Source organism: Aspergillus clavatus, genomic scaffold (genome assembly GCF_000002715.2).
Source record: "Aspergillus clavatus NRRL 1 1099423829750 genomic scaffold, whole genome shotgun sequence".
Taxonomy (NCBI): Eukaryota; Fungi; Ascomycota; class Eurotiomycetes; order Eurotiales; family Aspergillaceae; genus Aspergillus; species Aspergillus clavatus.
This window is the reverse complement of record NW_001517110.1, coordinates 1,215,020-1,234,527: the sequence shown is the minus strand read 5'-3', so window position 1 is coordinate 1,234,527 and position 19,508 is coordinate 1,215,020. Positions and strand designations below refer to the sequence as shown.

General features: G+C 51.8%; 5 protein-coding genes across 5 annotated transcripts; 2 read left to right on the top strand and 3 right to left on the bottom strand.

Moving 5' to 3' along the window:
• Nucleotides 1–507: 507 nt before the first annotated feature.
• Nucleotides 508–1,845, bottom strand: psoB (hydrolase psoB; the record flags this gene model as incomplete). The annotated part of the gene is made up of 1 exon (XM_001276488.1): nucleotides 508–1,845. The coding sequence occupies one exon, from the start codon at nucleotides 1,843–1,845 to the stop codon at nucleotides 508–510; it is 1,338 nt and encodes a 445-aa protein (XP_001276489.1).
• A 490-nt stretch (nucleotides 1,846–2,335) lies between these two features.
• Nucleotides 2,336–14,643, top strand: nrps14 (PKS-NRPS hybrid synthetase psoA; the record flags this gene model as incomplete). Its single annotated transcript, XM_001276487.1, has 6 exons — nucleotides 2,336–3,299; nucleotides 3,364–3,501; nucleotides 3,566–8,948; nucleotides 9,006–9,363; nucleotides 9,417–9,881; nucleotides 9,928–14,643. 6 exons carry the CDS (start codon nucleotides 2,336–2,338, stop codon nucleotides 14,641–14,643), a joined length of 12,024 nt encoding a protein of 4,007 aa, XP_001276488.1.
• A 244-nt stretch (nucleotides 14,644–14,887) lies between these two features.
• On the bottom strand, nucleotides 14,888–15,753 carry psoC (methyltransferase psoC; the record flags this gene model as incomplete). The annotated part of the gene is made up of 2 exons (XM_001276486.1): nucleotides 14,888–15,534; nucleotides 15,585–15,753. The coding sequence occupies 2 exons, from the start codon at nucleotides 15,751–15,753 to the stop codon at nucleotides 14,888–14,890; spliced, it is 816 nt and encodes a 271-aa protein (XP_001276487.1).
• Nucleotides 15,754–16,354: 601 nt separating this feature from the next.
• Nucleotides 16,355–18,035, top strand: psoD (cytochrome P450 monooxygenase psoD; the record flags this gene model as incomplete). The annotated part of the gene is made up of 3 exons (XM_001276485.1): nucleotides 16,355–16,730; nucleotides 16,802–17,606; nucleotides 17,651–18,035. The coding sequence occupies 3 exons, from the start codon at nucleotides 16,355–16,357 to the stop codon at nucleotides 18,033–18,035; spliced, it is 1,566 nt and encodes a 521-aa protein (XP_001276486.1).
• Nucleotides 18,036–18,128: 93 nt separating this feature from the next.
• ACLA_004740 (alpha/beta fold hydrolase) lies at nucleotides 18,129–19,338 on the bottom strand (the record flags this gene model as incomplete). The annotated part of the gene is made up of 2 exons (XM_001276484.1): nucleotides 18,129–18,922; nucleotides 18,975–19,338. 2 exons carry the CDS (start codon nucleotides 19,336–19,338, stop codon nucleotides 18,129–18,131), a joined length of 1,158 nt encoding a protein of 385 aa, XP_001276485.1.
• Between the last annotated feature and the right edge of the window lie 170 nt (nucleotides 19,339–19,508).

The window sequence follows — 19,508 nt, the reverse complement described above, 5'->3', positions numbered from 1 at the left end:
GGACCCCAATAGGGCAATGTCAAGAACAAGAGTAGTGCTGCTCTGCCACCTACATACGTGAAGAATAGCTGAAAGTATATATATAGACACTCACTCAGGTCATTCCCACTGTATCTGGCGCTCCCAGTTGAGTTCCTTGTGTCCTATATATAAATCTCACTTATTTTTGACGGGTCGCGTTCGGATATACTTTGAGCAATATATATTTTTGGCCATAGGTGCTTAGGATGCAACAACAATAGGCTACAATATATTAGACTCTTCCAAGATATATTTCATATATCTACAGTATGAGAGACATGGAGAGTTAAAACAGTTACGACGATTGCCAACCGACTACGGATGTTTATAAGGGAAGATGATGGACAAGTATGATTAGTTGTAGACTCGTGGATAAGTGTATAAGTAAAAACCAGGAGCTAGGATACGGGATTCACTGCGTATTATTCTTAGAACAGGATTGAATGAATTTCTCTTATCTGTTGGCCATCATCAAACACTGACTCTCTACAAACTGGTCACCAAGTCTTCCAACCTCGAGCTGGCCGTCAAAGGCTCCCTCTCAATTCCAAACTGTTGGTCGAGCCACTCAAAGGTTTTCTGTGCCGAATATCCAAACGCACCAAGTTTGGCCTGGAGGCCTCCGTACGCTACATCGGTAGCAATCCACTTCTCTTTATCCACGCCGTCTTTCAGACTCGTCAAGCACTCGTAGATCTTGTCTGTTGTCGTGGCAGGATCGAAGTAGAAGCTTGCCCCTGCTCCCGTCACCAGTGTCGGGCACTTCACGTCAGCCAAGTATTCTGTGCTGTCTGGATTCTGCAAAGTGTAGGCGCCAAAGCTACGCATAACATCTGCGTCCGTCTTGGAGCCGGTAGCCCACTTCAAGTGGTTAAACTCCCATCGGGCCTGAAACTCAAGTTTCTTGAGAACGCTCAGGATTCCATTGAACATCCAGTCCGAGAGCCAGCCGCTCATAAAGCCATTGAAGAGCGGCCCTGGCATCCTGCCCCCCACAAAGCTCGACAAGCTGTAGAACCCATCCACGCTCACGCATGCCTTGACCCGCGGGTCTGCGGCCGCACGGAGGGCAAAGTAGCCCCCCATCGACGCGCCAGTGACGGCAATGTGGTCTAGGTCCAATTCGAGCTCGGGTTGGCGAGCAGCCAGGTCGAAGAGGTGGTCTAGGACGGGACCTGTGACGCGTTCCCAATCCGGGCGCATTGGCAGCTTGGCGCGACGGAGGACGATTCCTTGACCGGGTCCCTCAAACGTGAGGACAGCATAGCCTAAATCCGGGCCGTACGCTGGGTTGACAAAATAGATTTCCTCCTGAGTCGAATCGCCTCCGCCCGAGTTGAGCAGGATGGGGATCTTGCGACCAGGGATACGCCGGAAGGCGGGGGGCAGGTAGAGATACCCAGGCAACGTTTTGCCGTCCTCGTACGGGATGTCCAAGAAGATCGTCTTTCCGTCACGATACTGGACACCCTTTCTGAAATTGGCAATGGCTCGTTCAATAGTGGGAAGGACTCTTTGGTCGTGTCCGATAGGGCCTTCATTGAGCATGAACTGCGCTGCTCGAAGGTAGTTGGAGGATCGCAGGTACGCTCGTCGCGCACCGACACGATCTCCAGCGGCCTCAGCTTCTTTTGCGATGGCTTCTGCCTTGTTACCGGTTTCGAGAAGGGTGCTATACCATGACTCAGGATCTTGGTCCTTGATTTTGGCTGCTGATTCTAGGAGCTCGCCGATCTCGGCCCCTTCATGTGGCGCCATGGCCAGTAGGCGAAGGAACTCGAAATCGAAGAAGGGCGACTTGAATAGCTTGTGTATAGTTGCCATATTGTCTTTTTTTCTAGTATATCTAAGCAATGCCCCTTATCAAGAAACTTGCGGATCGAGATGTATGACGCGAGAACGATGTCTAGTTGAGAATCGTGTTCTTCCACCAACAAGTGTCTATTCTACTCGTACAAATTGCGGTTACCGTAGCTGAATGATGCAACCCAGAAAGGCGGGTGCGCCGTAACTGAATTACAGAGGAATTGTGTTGTTCTATTGGCATTTTGATTCGGTTCTGGAGTTGATAGCCCCATTCCGAATTCGGTGGTTGTGATGCCACCAATCGTATCGGCCGTCGGACGGCCGAAAGTGAACATACATGATCGAGGCTCCTGCTATACACAGCTCTTTGGCCTAATAGGAGTCCAATATGCGATCTAATCCCATGTTAGTAGCCTACGGTCTAGAACGATAACAAAAACCCTTACATATCCATCCTGGCACACATTTCGCCAACCCTACAATAATATTGCACTCCATCTTAGGCGCAATGGTCTATACACATTCACCAAAAGAGCCTATTGCCATCATTGGCACCGGGTGTCGCTTCCCCGGTGATTCGACGTCTCCTTCGAAGTTGTGGGATTTGCTCTACTCACCGCGGGATCTCACGAGAGAAGTGCCCGCCGAGTCACGATTCAACCCCAAGGGTTTTTACAATGTCGATGGTGAACATCATGGAGCTAGCAACGCAAGCAATGCGTACTTCATTGAGGAAGATCCGCGGTATTTCGATGCGGGATTCTTCAGTATTGCACCGCGCGAAGCCGAATCGATCGACCCTCAACAAAGGCTCCTGCTCGAGACAGTATACGAAGCCATGGAAAATGCCGGACTTACGCTGAACGGAATGCGAGGCAGCGCGACTTCAGCCTACATGGGGGCCATGTCGGCCGACTACACAGATACCCAGCTGAGAGATATCGAGAACGTCTCCAAGTATATGATTACCGGAACCTCCCGCGCCCTGTTGTCGAATCGTCTATCCTACTTTTTTGACTGGAAAGGTCCCTCGATCAGTGTTGACACGGCGTGCTCATCCAGTCTGGCAGCCGTGCATCTTGGTGTTCAGGCCTTGCGCGCTGGCGAGTGTAAAATCTCCTGCGTGGGCGGCTCCAATATAATTCTCAACGCGGATTGCTACCTTGCTGCCACAAGTCTTCATTTGCTTTCACCTACTGGTCGGTCCCAGATGTGGGATCAGGCGGCGGACGGATACGCCCGAGGTGAGGGCGTCTGTGTCTTCCTCATGAAGACCTTGTCTCAGGCGTTGCGAGATGGAGACCGAATCGATGCCCTCCTCCGAGAGACTTGCGTCAACTCGGATGGCCGAACACAGGGAATCGCCTTACCTAGTGCTGAAGCTCAGGTCTCGTTGATGAGGACCGCGTATAAAAACGCTGGACTTGACCTGTCGAAGGCAGAAGATCGCCCACAATACATTGAAGCGCACGGTCAGTCACCGATATGAAGGATCTCTCGTATTGCTTTGGAGCTAATCACCTTTGCATTTGGCAGGAACTGGTACGCAAGCTGGAGATCCCAGAGAGGCATACGCCATTGCCACCACGTTCTTCCCGCCTGAAGAAGACCACAGCCATAGACCCAAACTCGTCGTTGGGTCGGTCAAGACCGTCATTGGTCACACCGAGGGATGTAAGCAGCACCGTAATACATGTATGCTAGAAGAATTCTGGAAAACTGACGACATGTGACACAGGTGCTGGCATTGCAGGAATTCTGAAGGCTGTCCTGGCCATGCGGCATAAGACCATTCCCCCCAACCAACATTTCCACAACCTTAACCCCAGCGTAAAGCCTTCTTTCAAACACCTTTCAATAGCTACTTCACCGGAGGCCTGGCCTGTAGTTCCTCCTGACACACCGCTACGGGCAAGTGTTAACGGATTTGGCTCCGGAGGAACGAATTGCCACGCCATTGTGGAAAGCTACGTGCCAGAAATTCATGACAATGGCCCTTGGGGAAAGCCAAAAGAGCTGAGAGGGCTCCCCAACAGTATCGTCACACCCGGGACGGACTTTTCTCCTATCCCCCTATTATTCTCAGCCAGCTCAGGAACAGCCCTCCGTGCCATGCTAGAGAGGTATGAAGAGTACCTGGAGAGGACCGAGGTGTCTCTTCTGCACCTGGCCATGACGCTCAACTGTCATCGGTCCACTTTGCCAGTCAGGATCTCCATCCCGGGGACCTCCAGAGCCGGCATTCTCGAAGCGATCCGGACGCAACTTGCCAAAGTCAGTTCAAGTCCTGGCGCAGAGATAGGCACCCGATCTTCCGTTCCGGAGTTTGATCGGGTGAGGCGACCCAAGATTTTGGGTGTGTTTACTGGTCAAGGAGCTCAATGGGCAGGCATGGGCCAAGCCCTGATGGAGAAGAGTGCGCTATTCAGACGAGTCATTGAGATGATGGAAGAGGCAATGGCGCAACTCCCCGATGGACCAGAGTGGTCTCTGAAAGAGGAGATTATGAAGCCTCCAAAAACATCGCGGCTGGGCGAAGCTGAGATTTCCCTACCCGTCTGTGCCGCACTTCAGGTTGGCCTGGTCAAGATACTCTGGAGTGCAGGAATAACCTTCAGCATGGTCGTCGGTCACTCTGGTGGCGAGATTGGTTCTGCCTATGCCGCGGGCAAAATCAGCGAGGTTGATGCCATCAAGATTGCTTACTACCGCGGGGTGTACACGAAACTAGCCATCGGCAAAGATGGAAAGAGGGGCGGTATGGTTGCCGTTGGATTTGGCTACGAAGACGGCCTTAACTTTTGTGCGATGGAGCAATTCGCCAATCGGCTCACTGTTGCTGCCAGCAACTCGCCCAAGAGCGTCACACTTTCCGGAGATCTTGATGCTGTTCATGAGGCCAAAGAATTACTGGACGCTGAAGGCGTCTTCAATCGTGTTCTCCGGCTCGACACAGCCTACCATTCGCCACACATGTATCCTTGCGCGGCGCCTTATCTGGCTGCCATCGAGCGCTGCGGACTTGTGGCTGGCAAATCCAATGGAACTGCCTGGGCATCTAGCGTGTACGAGGATAACAGAATGATCACTCCGGCCCAGGATAAAGATATGGAAGCAGCCTATTGGAAAGACAACCTGATCGGGAGAGTGCTGTTCTCGCAAGCTGTTGAGCGTGCACTGGACGAGGGTAATGGCGACTTTGACCTCGCTCTCGAAGTTGGACCGCATCCTTCTCTCAAAGGACCTACTCTCGAGACAATCAGACACAAGCTTGGCTCCGAGATTCCTTACTCTGGCGTCCTAGACCGCAAGTCAGACGACATAACGGCATTGAGTACCGCTCTTGGGTTTTCATGGCTGACATTGGGGTCTGGGGTTGTCGACTTTGCAGGGTACGCGTCTGCACTTGACCCGAGCAATGCTTCTATCCTAGAGGCACCTGCTCTGCCTGAGCTGCCGACATATCCCTGGGATCATAAGAAGGTCTTGTATCGCGAGTCACGTCTTAACAAGAATGTCCGCAACAGGGTTGATCCGCCTCACCCGCTCCTTGGTAGCAGAACCCCTGACGATACGGATTATGAGCCCAGATGGCGAAACTTTTTTATCATGGATGAGTTACCCTGGCTCCAAGACCATTGCGTCCAAGGCCAGAGTATTGTCCCGGCGGCTACCTACTGCGTCATGGCTCTGGAGGCTGCCAAGGTCCTTTGCCGGGGCAAGAACGTACACAGTATCGAGCTGTTCAATGTGGCCATATTACGCCCTATCGTCCTAGACGAGGGATCCGATGGCACAGAGACCTTGTTTTCTGTGCGCAGCGATATTGATTCTAACAAGAATGAGAACGAAATTCACGCACAATTCAGTCTCAGCGCTGGCGCCATGGACGACAGGCATCCGAGAACGGCTGCCACCGGCCAGATTCGAATCACCCTTGGCTCGGAATCGCCAATTTTGTTTCCCGATCGACGTCTAGAGACAGAGTTGGATTTGCTGCCGACCAGTGTCGACCGATTCTATGCGTCAATGGACGAGATCGGCCTGAGCTATAGCGGACCCTTCAGGGCCATGACGTCCATGCGGAGACGTTTGAGCTTTGCATCTGCTACCGTGGCTATAAATAGAGACCTGTCTGGGACGATTCCTGTTCATCCCACTTGGCTTGACGCCTGCTTCCAGACCTTCCTCGCAGCCTTCGCTGCCCCACGCGACGGTTCACTATGGACAGCTTTTATGCCCACTACGATCGGTCGGATGGTCTTCTCCCCGTCGAGCACTTCCCAAGTTCCTGGCGCTTCGGTAACCGTGGACGCGCACATCACCGATTTTACGCCTGGTTATGAGGTAGCGCTTCCGACACTGACTGGTGATATGAGCATTTTCAGCTCTGAGGCCAATCAACTACAAGTCAAGATTGAAGAGTTTGTCATGAGCTCATTCCTCCCTGCGTCGGAGAGTGATGACAGGAGGTTTTACCTCAAGAATGTGTGGGCACAGGAGATGCTTTCTGGAGCTCTCTGTGCATCATCCGAACACAGCATCGCCGCCCCAGAAAGCGAGTCAAAGGCCATTGATACCTGTGAAAAGGCTGTCCACTACTACCTGTCAATGCTTAAGGCCGCTGGTCACCTGGACCATTGGGCTGACAAGAGTCCCGGACTACGTTCTCTGATCGGTGAGATGGAAGCTCGTATGACTAGCATACCGACGCAATCTGATATGGTCTCAATGCTGGAAGACGTCGGAGAGCACATCGACCTTGTCCTCGTGCGCACTATCGGCGAGGGTCTTCTCAACTCCCCAAGCGAGGGCTTTGGCCCAATTACCCCTTCATCGATGGGTGCCCTTATATCTCGTTGGCATGATGAGGGTTTAGGTTTCTCACAACTCCAGAGCCATTTCGTGAGCGCAGCTAAACAGATATCCCATCAGCACGCCAATTTGAGAATTCTTCAAGTCGGTCCATCTTCACCAGGGCTAGTCCGTTCAATCTGCCATGAACTGGGTCGCGGCTTGGAGAGATACTCCGTAGTCGATGATTCAGAGCACAACATCGAGGAGATGAAGGCCGCTCTTGCTGAAGACCAGTTACGAGTTGATTTTACACAAACCAGTGTCGAGAATGGCATCGAGGAGGTCACTCATCTGACCAACGCCGGCCTTTTTGACCTGGTCATTGTTCACAAGTCCTTTGCCAAGCAAATCGCCGCTTTGAAGACTATCCGAAGTCTGCTGCGTCCTGGAGGTTTCATGCTCATGATGGCAGCGACTGGCGCTCAGCTCCGCTTCCCCTTCATGTTGCTGTCCGCACTTCCTTATCTTGAAGACGACGGTTTGGCAGAGGCGAGATTCATCAACCCTACGCGCGAGGAGACTCACATGCTTCTTCGACAGATTGGATTCTCTGGAGTTGACTCGATTGCTCTCGACAATGTGCCTGACAAGCATACATTCTCTGTCGTCGTCTCCCAGGCGCTCGATGATCACATCGCCTTCTTACGCAGCCCCTTGACATCTCCCTCGCCAGCTCCCCTCAGCGGAAACCTTCTCGTACTAGGCGGTTTCTCGCCGGATATTGCGAAGCTTGATACGTTTATACAATCAAAGCTGTCGGACTTTTGGCAAGGGGACATCATCAACGTGCGAACTCTGGCCGAGCTGAGTGACGAGGTCAGCAGCGTTGAGGCTGTTCTGAGTCTGACTGATCTTGATCGTCCAGTCTTGGACGATATTAGGCCTCCGACCTTTAAGGGTCTACAGAGACTCTTCTCAACGGCCAAAACGGTCCTCTGGATTACTCACCGGGCGAGAGCTGACAATCCCTACCACAATGCCACCATTGGCATTGGTCGCTCATTTCAGTCCGAGAACCCACAGAAGCTACTCCAGTTTCTTGATTTGGACACGCTGGATGCAATCGAGTCAGTAATTGCACAGAGTTTCCTCAGACTCATAGGTGGCGTCAACATGAGGAATGGTAATGCCGCGGACACGACTCACCTCTGGACGATTGAGCCAGAGGTCTCCTTCGAGAAAGGCAAATACTGCGTTCCAAGACTCTTCCCAGATACGAAGCGCAACGACCGACTAAATGCTCTCAGGCGCAAGGTGGAGACACAAGCTGCTGTCGAAACGCATCCCATTGCCCTCACCAGACATATGCAGAGTGACGGCCAAGTCGCATACACAGCTGATGCAGTCCATCGCCACAGAGATCTCGCAGAGGATACAACAGATCCAGTTACTATTCAAGTGGAACTCTGCTCTATAGATCCTATTCTTTCCACAATTGACAATGGGGATCTTTTCTGCTGCCTCGGCTGCACGTTAGAAGGGGCAAGAATTTTGGGTCTGTCACCATCCAATGCCTCGGTAGTAAAAGTGCCACGCGCATGGACGATACAAGTCGAAAAAGACAGGCTACAGGAAGATGGTGCCTTGCTTATCGAGCTGCTGAACGAGATGAAGTCACTTGTCATCGCCAGGTCTATTCCCCCGGGATGCACTACCCTGATTTACGAACCTGGTGCACATCTTGCTGCTTCCTTGCGGAGGCCAGGCCGACCAGTTATTTCGTCTGTCACCTTCAAAGCCAGCTCAACAGGGTCAATTACAGGCAGCGATATTTTCATCGAGCCGCATGCCTCTACGAAGGAGATACAAGCGAAACTACCCCCCAAAACTAGGATGCTCATCCACATGGGACGCGGGACCGAGACACGCAAGTTCTCGGCTCTCAGACAAGCTCTCCCGTCCCACGCTACCGTTGTTGCTTTCAACGATCTTGGCGGTCATGAAATAAAACCCCAGGAATTTCTTACAGAGGCCTTGTCCGTTGTACAGGGTGACTCGCCATCGGAGAAGGTTCCATTTGACCCCAGTAGTGTGGTCAAAACCTCTGCGTTAGTCGCTGAGGGGATCAAGGAACATGCCAATGCTGCTGTCGTTGACTGGACAGGTGCACAGAGCATTACCCTTATCCAGAGACCGGTGGACACTCGTAACCTATTCTCTCCCAAGAAGACCTATCTTCTTGTTGGACTTACCGGGCAAATTGGTCAGTCCATGTGTCGCTGGATGGTACAATGCGGAGCTCGCCATATCGTCGTCACAAGTCGGTACGTAATCTGTTGGTGTCGATTGATGGATATAAGTCTTCTAACGATGAGCTACAGAAACCCCGAGAAGCAAGGACAGCTTTGGAAGGAGGAGTTACTCAGACAAGGAGTAAATATTGTCATTGAAGCAGCTGACGTTACTAAAAAGCATCACCTCATGGAGCTCCGCAGTCGTATTGTCAGCTCCATGCCTCCAGTTGGTGGCATTGCTAATGGCGCCATGCTGTTGGACGACAGATTGTTCATCGACATGCCTTTTGAGAGCTTCCAAACTGCCATGAATCCCAAAGTACACGGTTCCATCTACCTCGAGGAGGTTTTCTCTGGCGATGACCTTGACTTTTTCCTATTCTTCTCGTCCATTTCGGTCATGACGGGTCAGCGAACGCAGGCTAATTACGTTGCTGCCAACAACGTAAGTCTAAAATTCTTCTTGACACATGTTCATAGGTAGCTAATTGTTCTTAGTTCATGGTCGCTATGGCTGAGCGACGAAGGGCCCGTGGTCTCCCTGCTTCTGTTATCGATATTGGCATGGTTGTCGGTATCGGTGTTATTCAGAGATCCCAAAATGACAAAGGTGTCAGGACGATGGAGAATTCGATCCGGCAGATGGATTACATGCCTGTATCTGAGACTGATCTGCATCATCTCCTCGCCGAGGCCATACTCGTCGGTCAGAGTGATGAGTCCCCGGAGCTAATCACAGGGTTGGAGACATACAAGCCCGTCACAGGAGAGGCTCCCTTCTGGCACAATAATTTGCGATTTTCTCACCTCATGACTGACCCTGATGCTGCTCAAGCAGGTGCAGACTCTCTTGCGAGCGCTCAGAAATCTTTGAAGGAGATGCTGCTCAGCTCGGGTGGACCAGAGGAAGCGAGAAAGGTTATGGAGAATGCTCTCTTGGAATACCTAGCGTCCTCACTTAAGGTAAGTACGTCCCCATTGTAGCTTTCGTGTTGCTGAAAACATGCAGCTGTCACGCGAGACGATTTACACCGACGTGCCCATAATTGATCTCGGTATCGATTCCCTCGTCGCCGTTCAGATTCGGAACTGGACCTGGGCCGAAGCCGGATACGACCTTCCAGTACTGAAGATCCTGGGCGGGTCGTCGGCCGCGCAGATTTGTGACGAGGTAGTCTCATCTCTGTCTTTTGACAAGTCTTCGATCGCGGCCGCCAAGATCGAAAGTCAAGCAGCACCGGCGCGGAAGGCTCGGCCTTGGGATAAACCACCAACGGATACCAAGCCAATGGAAGATGTGGAAGCCGCGCCCAGGTCAGATATTGTCACAAATGGCCACAACGGTTTGCCAAACGGGACACCAAAGCAATCTTTAAATCTTGCCGTGAGGCCCAAGCCTCTCCAAAGGGTTCATGCTCGTGGTAGTGCCGCAAAGAAAAACCCTCGCCCAACCCCGATCAGCATACAGCCGTTGTCGTTGGGCCAATCTCGCCTCTACTTCCTATCTCAATACATGGACGATGACACCGTCCTGAACTGCACAATATCCTACACCCTCTCCGGGAAGCTGGACGTATCCAAGTTTGAGCAGTCTATCAAGAAGGTGGTTCAACGTCATGAAGCCTTGCGCACTTCGTTTTACACAGATGAGAAGCAAGGAATGCCTATGCAGGGAGTCCTTGACAAGTCACCTTTTCAACTCAAGGTTGTTCCTAGTGTCAGTGACTCGTCTGATGTCGAGACCGAATTTGATTGGATCCGCTATCGTCACTACGATCTCGAGCAAGCAGACAGCTTTGCAGCCACCATCTTGTCTCACAGTCCGGAGTCTCACACTCTGGTCTTCGGATACCACCATATCATCATGGACGGGTTCAGCTGGCAGATATTCCAGAAGGACATGGCCAAGTTCTACAACAACTCGGGCTCAGTGGACTCGGCCAAATATTTGCCAGCTCAATACTCCAAGTTTACAACCAAGCAACAACAAGACCTGTCCGATGGAGCGTACGCCGAAAGACTCCGCTTCTTTCAGGACCAATTCCGAGAGACTGTCGAGCCTTTGCCTCTTTTCCCTTTTGCCAAAGTTGGCACACGTAAGGCTGTGAAGCAGTACGCGGTTCAAGAAGTTGTCACTCACCTCGATGCCAACGTGGTGAGCGCGATCAAGAAGGCGAGCCAGATCTCTCGCACCACTTCTTTCCATTTCTACCTCTCTGTTTTCCAGGTTCTACTACACAGACTCCTAGACACAGACAAGATGTGCATTGGGGTGGTAGACGCCAACCGGTCCGACCAGAAGTTTGTGGACTCTATCGGATTCTTCCTGGAAACCATCCCCTTGTTGTTCAAGGTCGATAGCCAGCAGCGGTTCGTGGAACTGCTGAAGGAAACACGCAGCAAGGCATATGCTGCTTTGGCACAGACTGGTGTTCCTACCGAGGAGATTCTGAAAGCATGCGGTGTCGCATCGTCAACAACAGAAACGCCGCTCTTCCAAGTATGCTTCAATTACCGCATGGGGGCTGGCCGCACCGCGCCGCTACAGGGAGTGGAGATGAAATTCTTGGACTATGTTGACGCTCAGAATCCGTTCGACCTCGTTGCGACTGTCGATGAGCTAGACGACGGAACTGCCATGATTACCCTGTATCTACAAGATTACTTGTACGACCAACAGGGTGCTCAACTGCTTGCCAGCATATACACAGACATGCTCGAGGAATTGGCAAAGAACACAGACCATCTAGTTGGCTCCGTGTCGATTTCCAACGCGGCCTTGGAGGACGAGGCCATCAAACTCGGCACCGGGCCGATCTTGGACCTTGCAGCTCCTTCTGCTGGCACTCTGTCAAAGATGTTCAACACTTGGGTAGACAAAGACCCCCACGCTCTGGCCGTCAAAGACACTACTGGCAAGACAAAGACATACCTGCAGCTCTCAGAAAGGTCTAATGCTATTGCCGCGTCGCTACTAAACGCCGGCGCGACGCATCCTACTCCCATCGGTGTCCTACTTGAGCCCGGTGTAGACACGATCGCCACGATCCTCGCCATTCTCAGCATCGGAGCCGCCTACGTACCGCTCGATACCAGGAGCTCAGATGCACTACTTGCTGGTATCCTGCAAGAATCACAACCGGGAATTGTGGTCCATCACGCCGCAGCCGCCCAACGCAGCAAGAAGCTGCTCGGAAGCTCCTCCAAAACCAAGGTGGTCACTCTGAATGCCGTCCCTCAGGAGACCATCAGAGAGATCCAAGACGTTTCAGCCCCAGAGGGCCTTGCAATGATTCTCTACACTAGTGGTTCCACAGGTAGGCCAAAAGGGATCCCACTAACTAATGCCAACATCCGAACCCCTATCCTCGGTGTCTCGGAGAGGGTGCCACTTGGGCGAGAGGTGGTTCTCCAGCAGAGTGGACAAGGCTTCGATGCTGCAGTCTACCAGATTTTCATCGCGCTTGCCAACGGCGGCACCTTGATCATGGCTGACAATAGAGATGATCCTGCATCACTCGCCACTCTGATGGCTCATGAATGCGTTACTTGCACCACCCACATTGTATCTGAGATGCAAGCTCTGTTGAAGTATGGGTACGATCAGCTTCGCAACTGCTCTTCATGGCGCATTGCAATGGTTGCCGGCGAGGAATTCACAGTCCAGCTGTTGGACCAGTTCCGCGCGCTCAGCCGACCGGACTTGAAGGTTATCAACGCATATGGACCGACTGAAGCGTCTATCTGCTCTTCCTTGGGCGAAGTGTCTTTGGAAACAACCGACTCAACCGAAACTAGCATCCCTATCGGAAAGGCTATTGCCAACTACGGGACATATATCGTGGATCAAGATTGCAAAGCTGTTCCTCTTGGCTGGCATGGTGAGGTCGCGATTGCAGGGCCTGGTGTTGCCAGTGGTTATCTAAACCGCCCTGAGCTGACCCAAGCTAAATTCAAGACATCGGAATCCCTGGGACACGGGTTCGGATCAAGTCCTATCTATCTTACCGGAGATAAAGGTCGAATGCTTCTAGACGGCTCCATCGTGCTCTCCGGTCGCGTGGATGGAGACGATCAGGTCAAGGTTAGAGGTCATCGAGTGCAGCTCGGCGAGGTCGCCAGAGCTCTTGTCCAAGCATCTCGAGGAGTCTTTGCGGATGCTGCTGTTCTGCTGAAGGGAGGCGATTCGCCAAAGCAGCAGCTCATTGCCTTTGTCGTCTTCTCCCGAACCAGCAATATTCAGGACAAGCAGACATATCTCCGTCAGCTGAACCAGGAACTCCCAGTTGCAGCATACATGCGGCCCGCAATCATCATCCCTCTGGACACTCTCCCAGTGACAGACCGTGGCAAGCTTGACACTAAGAAGCTGGCGTCATTGCCTCTACCCAACATTTCGGTCGAAGACGGCGTGGACGAGCAGCTTACACCAACCGAGGCGCGATTGCGAGACGTTTGGAAGAATGTCTTGGGTGACATAGCATCATCCATTCCAATCCTTCGTAGCTCCGACTTCTTTTCCGTTGGTGGTAACTCGCTGCTTCTGCTGACTCTGAAGGCTGAGATCTCTCAAACCTTCGGGGTTGAGCATCCGGTCTCCGAACTCTTCCAGGCCAGTACACTTGAGCTTCTCGCTGCGCGACTCGACGGTACTTCTTTGTTGCCGCAGATTAACTGGGACGAGGAGACAGCCCTGGACGAGACGACATTCACACCACCCCCGGCTACTAACGGAGTCAACGGACATGGCGCATCGAATGGTCATTCGAACGGAATATCTGTCCTTCTTACTGGAGCCACAGGCTTTTTGGGAGGCCACATTCTGCGCCAACTAATCGAACTGCCAAGTGTCGCGCACGTTCACTGCGTGGCCATTCGTCCCAGCAAGGATGCTGTACCCCGACAATTGAGCGTGGAATCCCCCAAGATCATCCGTTATTCTGGTGATCTCGCACTCCCCAACATGGGCATGAGCGAGTCCGAATTTTCGGATCTATTCAGGAGTATCGATGTCATCGTTCACAACGGAGCCGAAGTCTCTCACATGAAGAACTATCGCAGTCTCCGAGCTGCCAACTTTTTGTCGACCATAGAGCTGGCACGTGCGGCTGTGAGCCATGGTATTCCGATTCATTACATTTCCACTGGAGGTGTAGCGCGTCTGAGCGGCGCTGATGAGCAGCCCGAGGCATCGCTTGCCGCATTTCGCCCTCCCAAAGACGGATCGGACGGATACGTTGCCTCCAAATGGGCCAGCGAGGTTTTCCTTGAAAAGATTCAAAGGCGCTTCCAAGGGCATGTATGGATCCACCGGCCGAGCAGCATCACCGGCGACGATATTCCCGACAATGATATTTCCCATAGTCTGCTCAAGTTCTCAAGGGAGCTAGGGGCTCTACCAGATCTCACCGGGACTGGGTTTTTCGACTTTATCAGCGTTGGAGCTGTTTCAATGAACATTGCTGCCTGCGTTGTCAAAAGCAACGAAAAGAGTGGTGGCGATCTGGTGTATATTCACCAGAGTGGTGAACGAGTTATCCCTGTTAGAGACTTGCAAAAGTATGTCGAGGAACTGGAAGGGAAGCCATTGCAGGTGTTGCCCCTGAAGGAGTGGGTGGATTTGTCGATTCGCAAGGGCTTGGACGAGGTCTTGGGGTCCTACATGTTGGCCTCCCAGGGAGTGATTCGGGTACCTCTGTTGCAAAGGGGCCATCCTATCCTGTAAACGCTTAAATGCTGTAGGCTCATTTATAGTTATAGAAATCTAGTCCCAACATCTTTGAACGTCCAACTCCTGTCCATTACCCCTCATACACGAGACGTAAATCTTGGCACAAGGGCACTATACTTGATACTAAAGGACGGGCATGTCATATAATAGATTGCTTGTCGCATAATGGCTCAGAGTGTTTCACATTCGTTCTATTCATTGGACAAGGATACTATCTGAGAGATAATACTGGCAAGTCTCAAGCCTTCTGACCAAAGGCAATAACCATCTCAACTTGACCCCCTTGGGTCTCCAGCTCTTCCTTAACCCGCCCCGGAAGCGTGTCAAGCTGCTCGCTGGTAAACGAAGATGGCACGGTCCTGGCCACACTAGTCAACGGCACAATGGGTCCAGTGACCCCATGAATACTCTGCTCGTGCAACTCTGGCTTTGCCTTCTTGCCCAGCTTGACGATAACGCGCTTCTCCTGGACATTCTTCAAACCGGCTTCTTCCAGCATGGACTTGTTATTGTTGGCAAAGTCACCGACACCGATGCCAATAAACATCTCTGAGGCCATCTTGGCAAAGTCTGTCATCGCAGGGCCATTCGGTGGAGGACTGAAGGCATTCATTTCCATGAGCTGAACCCAACCGCCAGGCTTCAACAGAGTAGTCAGGTTCTTGATCACAGGGGCCGGTCCCTCAGGAGCAGAGCCCGCCAGACTGCCTCGGATGTGGACCAGGTCGAAAAAGCCCAAGTACTGCTGCGGCCATGGGTCCTTGAAGGAATGGGCGAAATAGGTAATGCCATCTCGATTCTCTGGGAATAGCTCGCCTTCAACGTCGCTACCATAGTAGTCATGCTTGGCGGATTGCTTGCCCCGTACATTGCGAAGCCAGGTGCCTTTCAACAGTGTTAACGCCATTGGAGAGCTGTTAGGTTCCATAGCTTACCGTCAGCGGTACCAGAGTCCAGGATCTTCTTGCCCGGCTCGTTCATATCAAGGGGGGCCACCACCAGTTTGCCCTCCAAGGCATCCTCGTAAGTGGCATCTAGCGCTCTCAAGCGTAGCAGCTCGGGCTGGTGCCCGAGGTTCTTGGTCATCTCCATGAAATTATCCATTTTGATCTTATCTCTTAGTGATACTGATTTGGTGTGTAATGACCTATACAAGGTGATGCAAGGCGGACAAGACTAGTTAAACTACACCTTAATCTCGATAGGGCCGATCCTGTACATGAGCTAGCAACTTCTGTTGAATTGTTTCTACTTTTTTTTCCCCTTCTTCCCAGTGGCACATTTAGGCCTGTTACGTTATCCTGTACCGAAATACGAACAGGGTGCATATCTGTATCGCCTGGCCGAACGGCGTCATTGCCGTATATGGATAACGTGCCGAATCGGATGCTTACGCCGAATAGTCATTTCCGGAGGCTAGGGATCCGCGAGTGCAGCGAGATATGGAGGATTGCTTCGTGCTCGTGGGGGGGGGGGCATGCCAAAGGAATTTGTTGCATTCAGTTACCTATTGCGTGTTGATGTGCGAGGCACGGCGATGACCAGCCTGGTTATCCAGCATCTCGTAAACCTTGTGCATTCGACGATCAAAGCACGAAGAGCGACTTGTGACATCTTATCTAGTCATTACAGTAACAAACAAACGTGACGATGATTTCCTTGTACCATATGTCGTGGTTAGCCTTGGTGGCCTTCATTTTGCAGTATGTTGCTGGGATCTGGTCAAGCCGTCAACGTAGACAGGGCGCCAAGATACCACCTGGGCCAAAAGGTATACATCAAGTCAATCCATATTCAATCACTGGCTAACGAGACAAAAGGATGGCCAGTTCTTGGAAGCGCGCCAGCCCTGGCTGCCGTTGACATTAATGGGATTATCGGCATCTTTAAGAAGTGGGCAGAGCAATATGGCTCCATCACTCAGTTCAGCGCCATGGGTGACAAGCAAGTAATTCTTACCGAAGAAAAGGACGCAAGAGAGCTGTTTGTCAGGCGAGGAATCAAGTATTCTGATCGGGGGGCCCCCCACGCCGTGGAATATATTTCGATGAAACAGAATCCTGGTTTCAGGCCGAAAGACGGTGAGCAGCTTGCCCCAGTCACGGCTCGACGAGAGCAGGACCGGATTCTGAGTAAGTACTAACAGCTACAGATGGATGGCGTCGCCAGAGAAGCATGATACAGAGTGCTATCAACATCACCTCCATCAATAAGTATCAGAGACTTATGGATGATGAAGCAACATTCACGGTAAATGCATTGCTACAGTCACCGGACTCGTTTCATGAAGAGTTCTTGCGATACTCCTACTCGGTTTTGACGAGCTCGTTGCTCGGCTTCTCAGTCCACAGTCCATCCGACCCTTTTATCCACCACAATGAAACCTTCACGGCGGAACTCATGAACTCGTTCCGTCCTGACTGCTTCCCGAGCAATGTGTTTCCCGCGCTCAGAAAGCTCCCTACGTGGCTTCTGCCAAGTTTGAGAACTATGGAGAGGCTCCGGAAAGAGTATGTGGGCGAGATGTGGGCTTTCAGACGAAAGATTGAGAAGCTTGTCAAGGATGGCTCGGCGACAGAGTGCATCTATAAACACTTTCTCCTGAACCGAGACCAGTATAGCGTCACTGACGAAGAGTCCGTTCACACCTTTCAGGCCATGATCGACGGCGGAACTCGATCTCCCCACAACAATCTACTAACCTTCATATTCCTCATGATGGAGTTTCCCGAGTGGCAGAAGAAGCTCCAAGACGAGGTCGACAAGGTCGTGGGCAAGGATCGAATGCCGAGCTATACGGACATTCCGAACCTGCCCACTGTGAGAGCTATCGTGAAAGAGGCCGTCAGATACAGAAGTATAGTCGCAGAAATGGGCATTGGCCATTGCCTGCAAACGGACGATATTTATGAGGGCTACTTTTTTGAGAAGGGCACTGTATTCAATGCGATATTCGCGTAAGTCATTGAATGTCTGAGATAATAGTTATTAATCCTACCAGGTCTATCCTTATGGACAAAAACATCTATCCAGACGGCAAACTTTTCAATCCTGCCCGCTGGCTTGAGCCTGGTTACCCTACCTACAAGGAACCCCTGACCACGTATCCTAATTGTCAAAGATTTCCAGCATTTGGATATGGTAGGCGAGCATGCCCAGGCGTGGAATTTGCAGAGAGGACCCTGGTCATAATGTTTGCAAAGCTGGGGTGGACGCTGAATATCAAATGGCCGACTGATAAGAACGGTAAGGAACTTCGGGAAAATTTACAGTATGAACCAGTGCCAGCTCCGAGACCTTTGAAGTTTGGTTGCAAGCTTGAGGCTCGAGATACAGATCGAACCAAGATAGTTGAGAAGGCAGCGAAGCATTTGAGTCTACAGTGATTTGAATTCTTCGATATTGGATAGACACACGAAATTCATGTTACGCCTAACCTGTCTGTGGATCTCTTGTTCTATATCTATCATCACTCTCCGTTATGGTCTATTCCAGAATCTAACGGCTATTGAAATCACCTCTCTTGCTCTCGAGAGGGCAATCTCGTGCCCTCCACTCAAGACGTGTGTCTCCACGGCTTCTGTCCCAAGTATCTCGGCCGCGTCCGACGCACATTCATCTCCCACAACAATAACGTCCTTCTCCGCCACTATAAGGCAAACCATTCCACCTGGCAAGCCCGGTAGAGCATCTGTCACTCGTCTCCTGGCAAGCTCGTCGGCCAGTGCTCTCCACGTCCGGTCATGTCGTCTATAGACTAGAGCACTGCGGAGTGTACTCAGGTAGGACCGCACAAAACCAGCATTGGCTCCTAGCTGCCATCGGATCACATCTCCGACGGTGACTTGAGGCCGATCCTGCGCAATAGGCACATCATCAAAAGCCAAGTCGTCCTCGTCCTCTTTTTCCCCAGGGACATCAGCACATGCCGCGCCGTTCCTGGGCTCTAAACTCTCCCGAAAAAGTCTGAGGCGTAGCCACTCGGGTATAACCCTAGCGGAGGAGTATAGAATTTTGTCTAATGGCTTCATGTGCGACGTGCGAATGAGGCCTCCAGGACAAACCAGAGTTACGGAGCGGAGCATAGTCGCATGGTAGGCGGCGAAAGCCACGGCGATCGAGCCACCGAGGGAAAAGCCAATGATGTGAAAGGCAGAAGTGCCAGTCCAGGATAGCGGGGAGGAAGAGAGGACCAGCAAAATTTGGGTGGTGTAGAGTCTTGCGTCAAAGACAAGGTCATTCGGCGCATCGGAGTAGCCCCGACCAAACAGATCTACAAGTGGATGTCAGTTACAGTCAAAGGGTGAAGAATGGATACAACCTACCAAATATCATGACCCTGTAGCCTTTGCAAACCAACTCTTTAGCCATATCACCCAACGCTATACAGGGTGTACCCAGGCCGTGCACCAGCATGACTTTTTCCCCATCCTCAGGGCCCCATTCGAACACATGGATTGTTCCATACACAGTCTTAAACTGCCGGCCTCCCGGGAAGGCATCGATGGGGTACACTCCTTTCGGGAATGTTTGTCCTCCTGGCACCGCCGGTCCAGTTCTCGCAGGAGTAAAGGTACGTTCTTCTGGCATGTGTTGGATGTCCTCGAGCGACGCACGGATCTGTCTGTACAAGAAGACAGGTAATGGTGCTGAAAGGACAGTTATGAGTAGTGCGAACTTGAAGTCCATGATCAACAATAAAAAACCCGCACACATGTAACTTCTGGCATTAAACCTGTGCGGTCTCGTATCATTCTATATATAAGCAACAGAAAGGCTCCTCCTCTTAGGGCGGCGATGTCGGAGAATGGCTGATTTTGATGCAGCTTAGCCCTTAGCTTGCCCTGCAATGGTCGGTC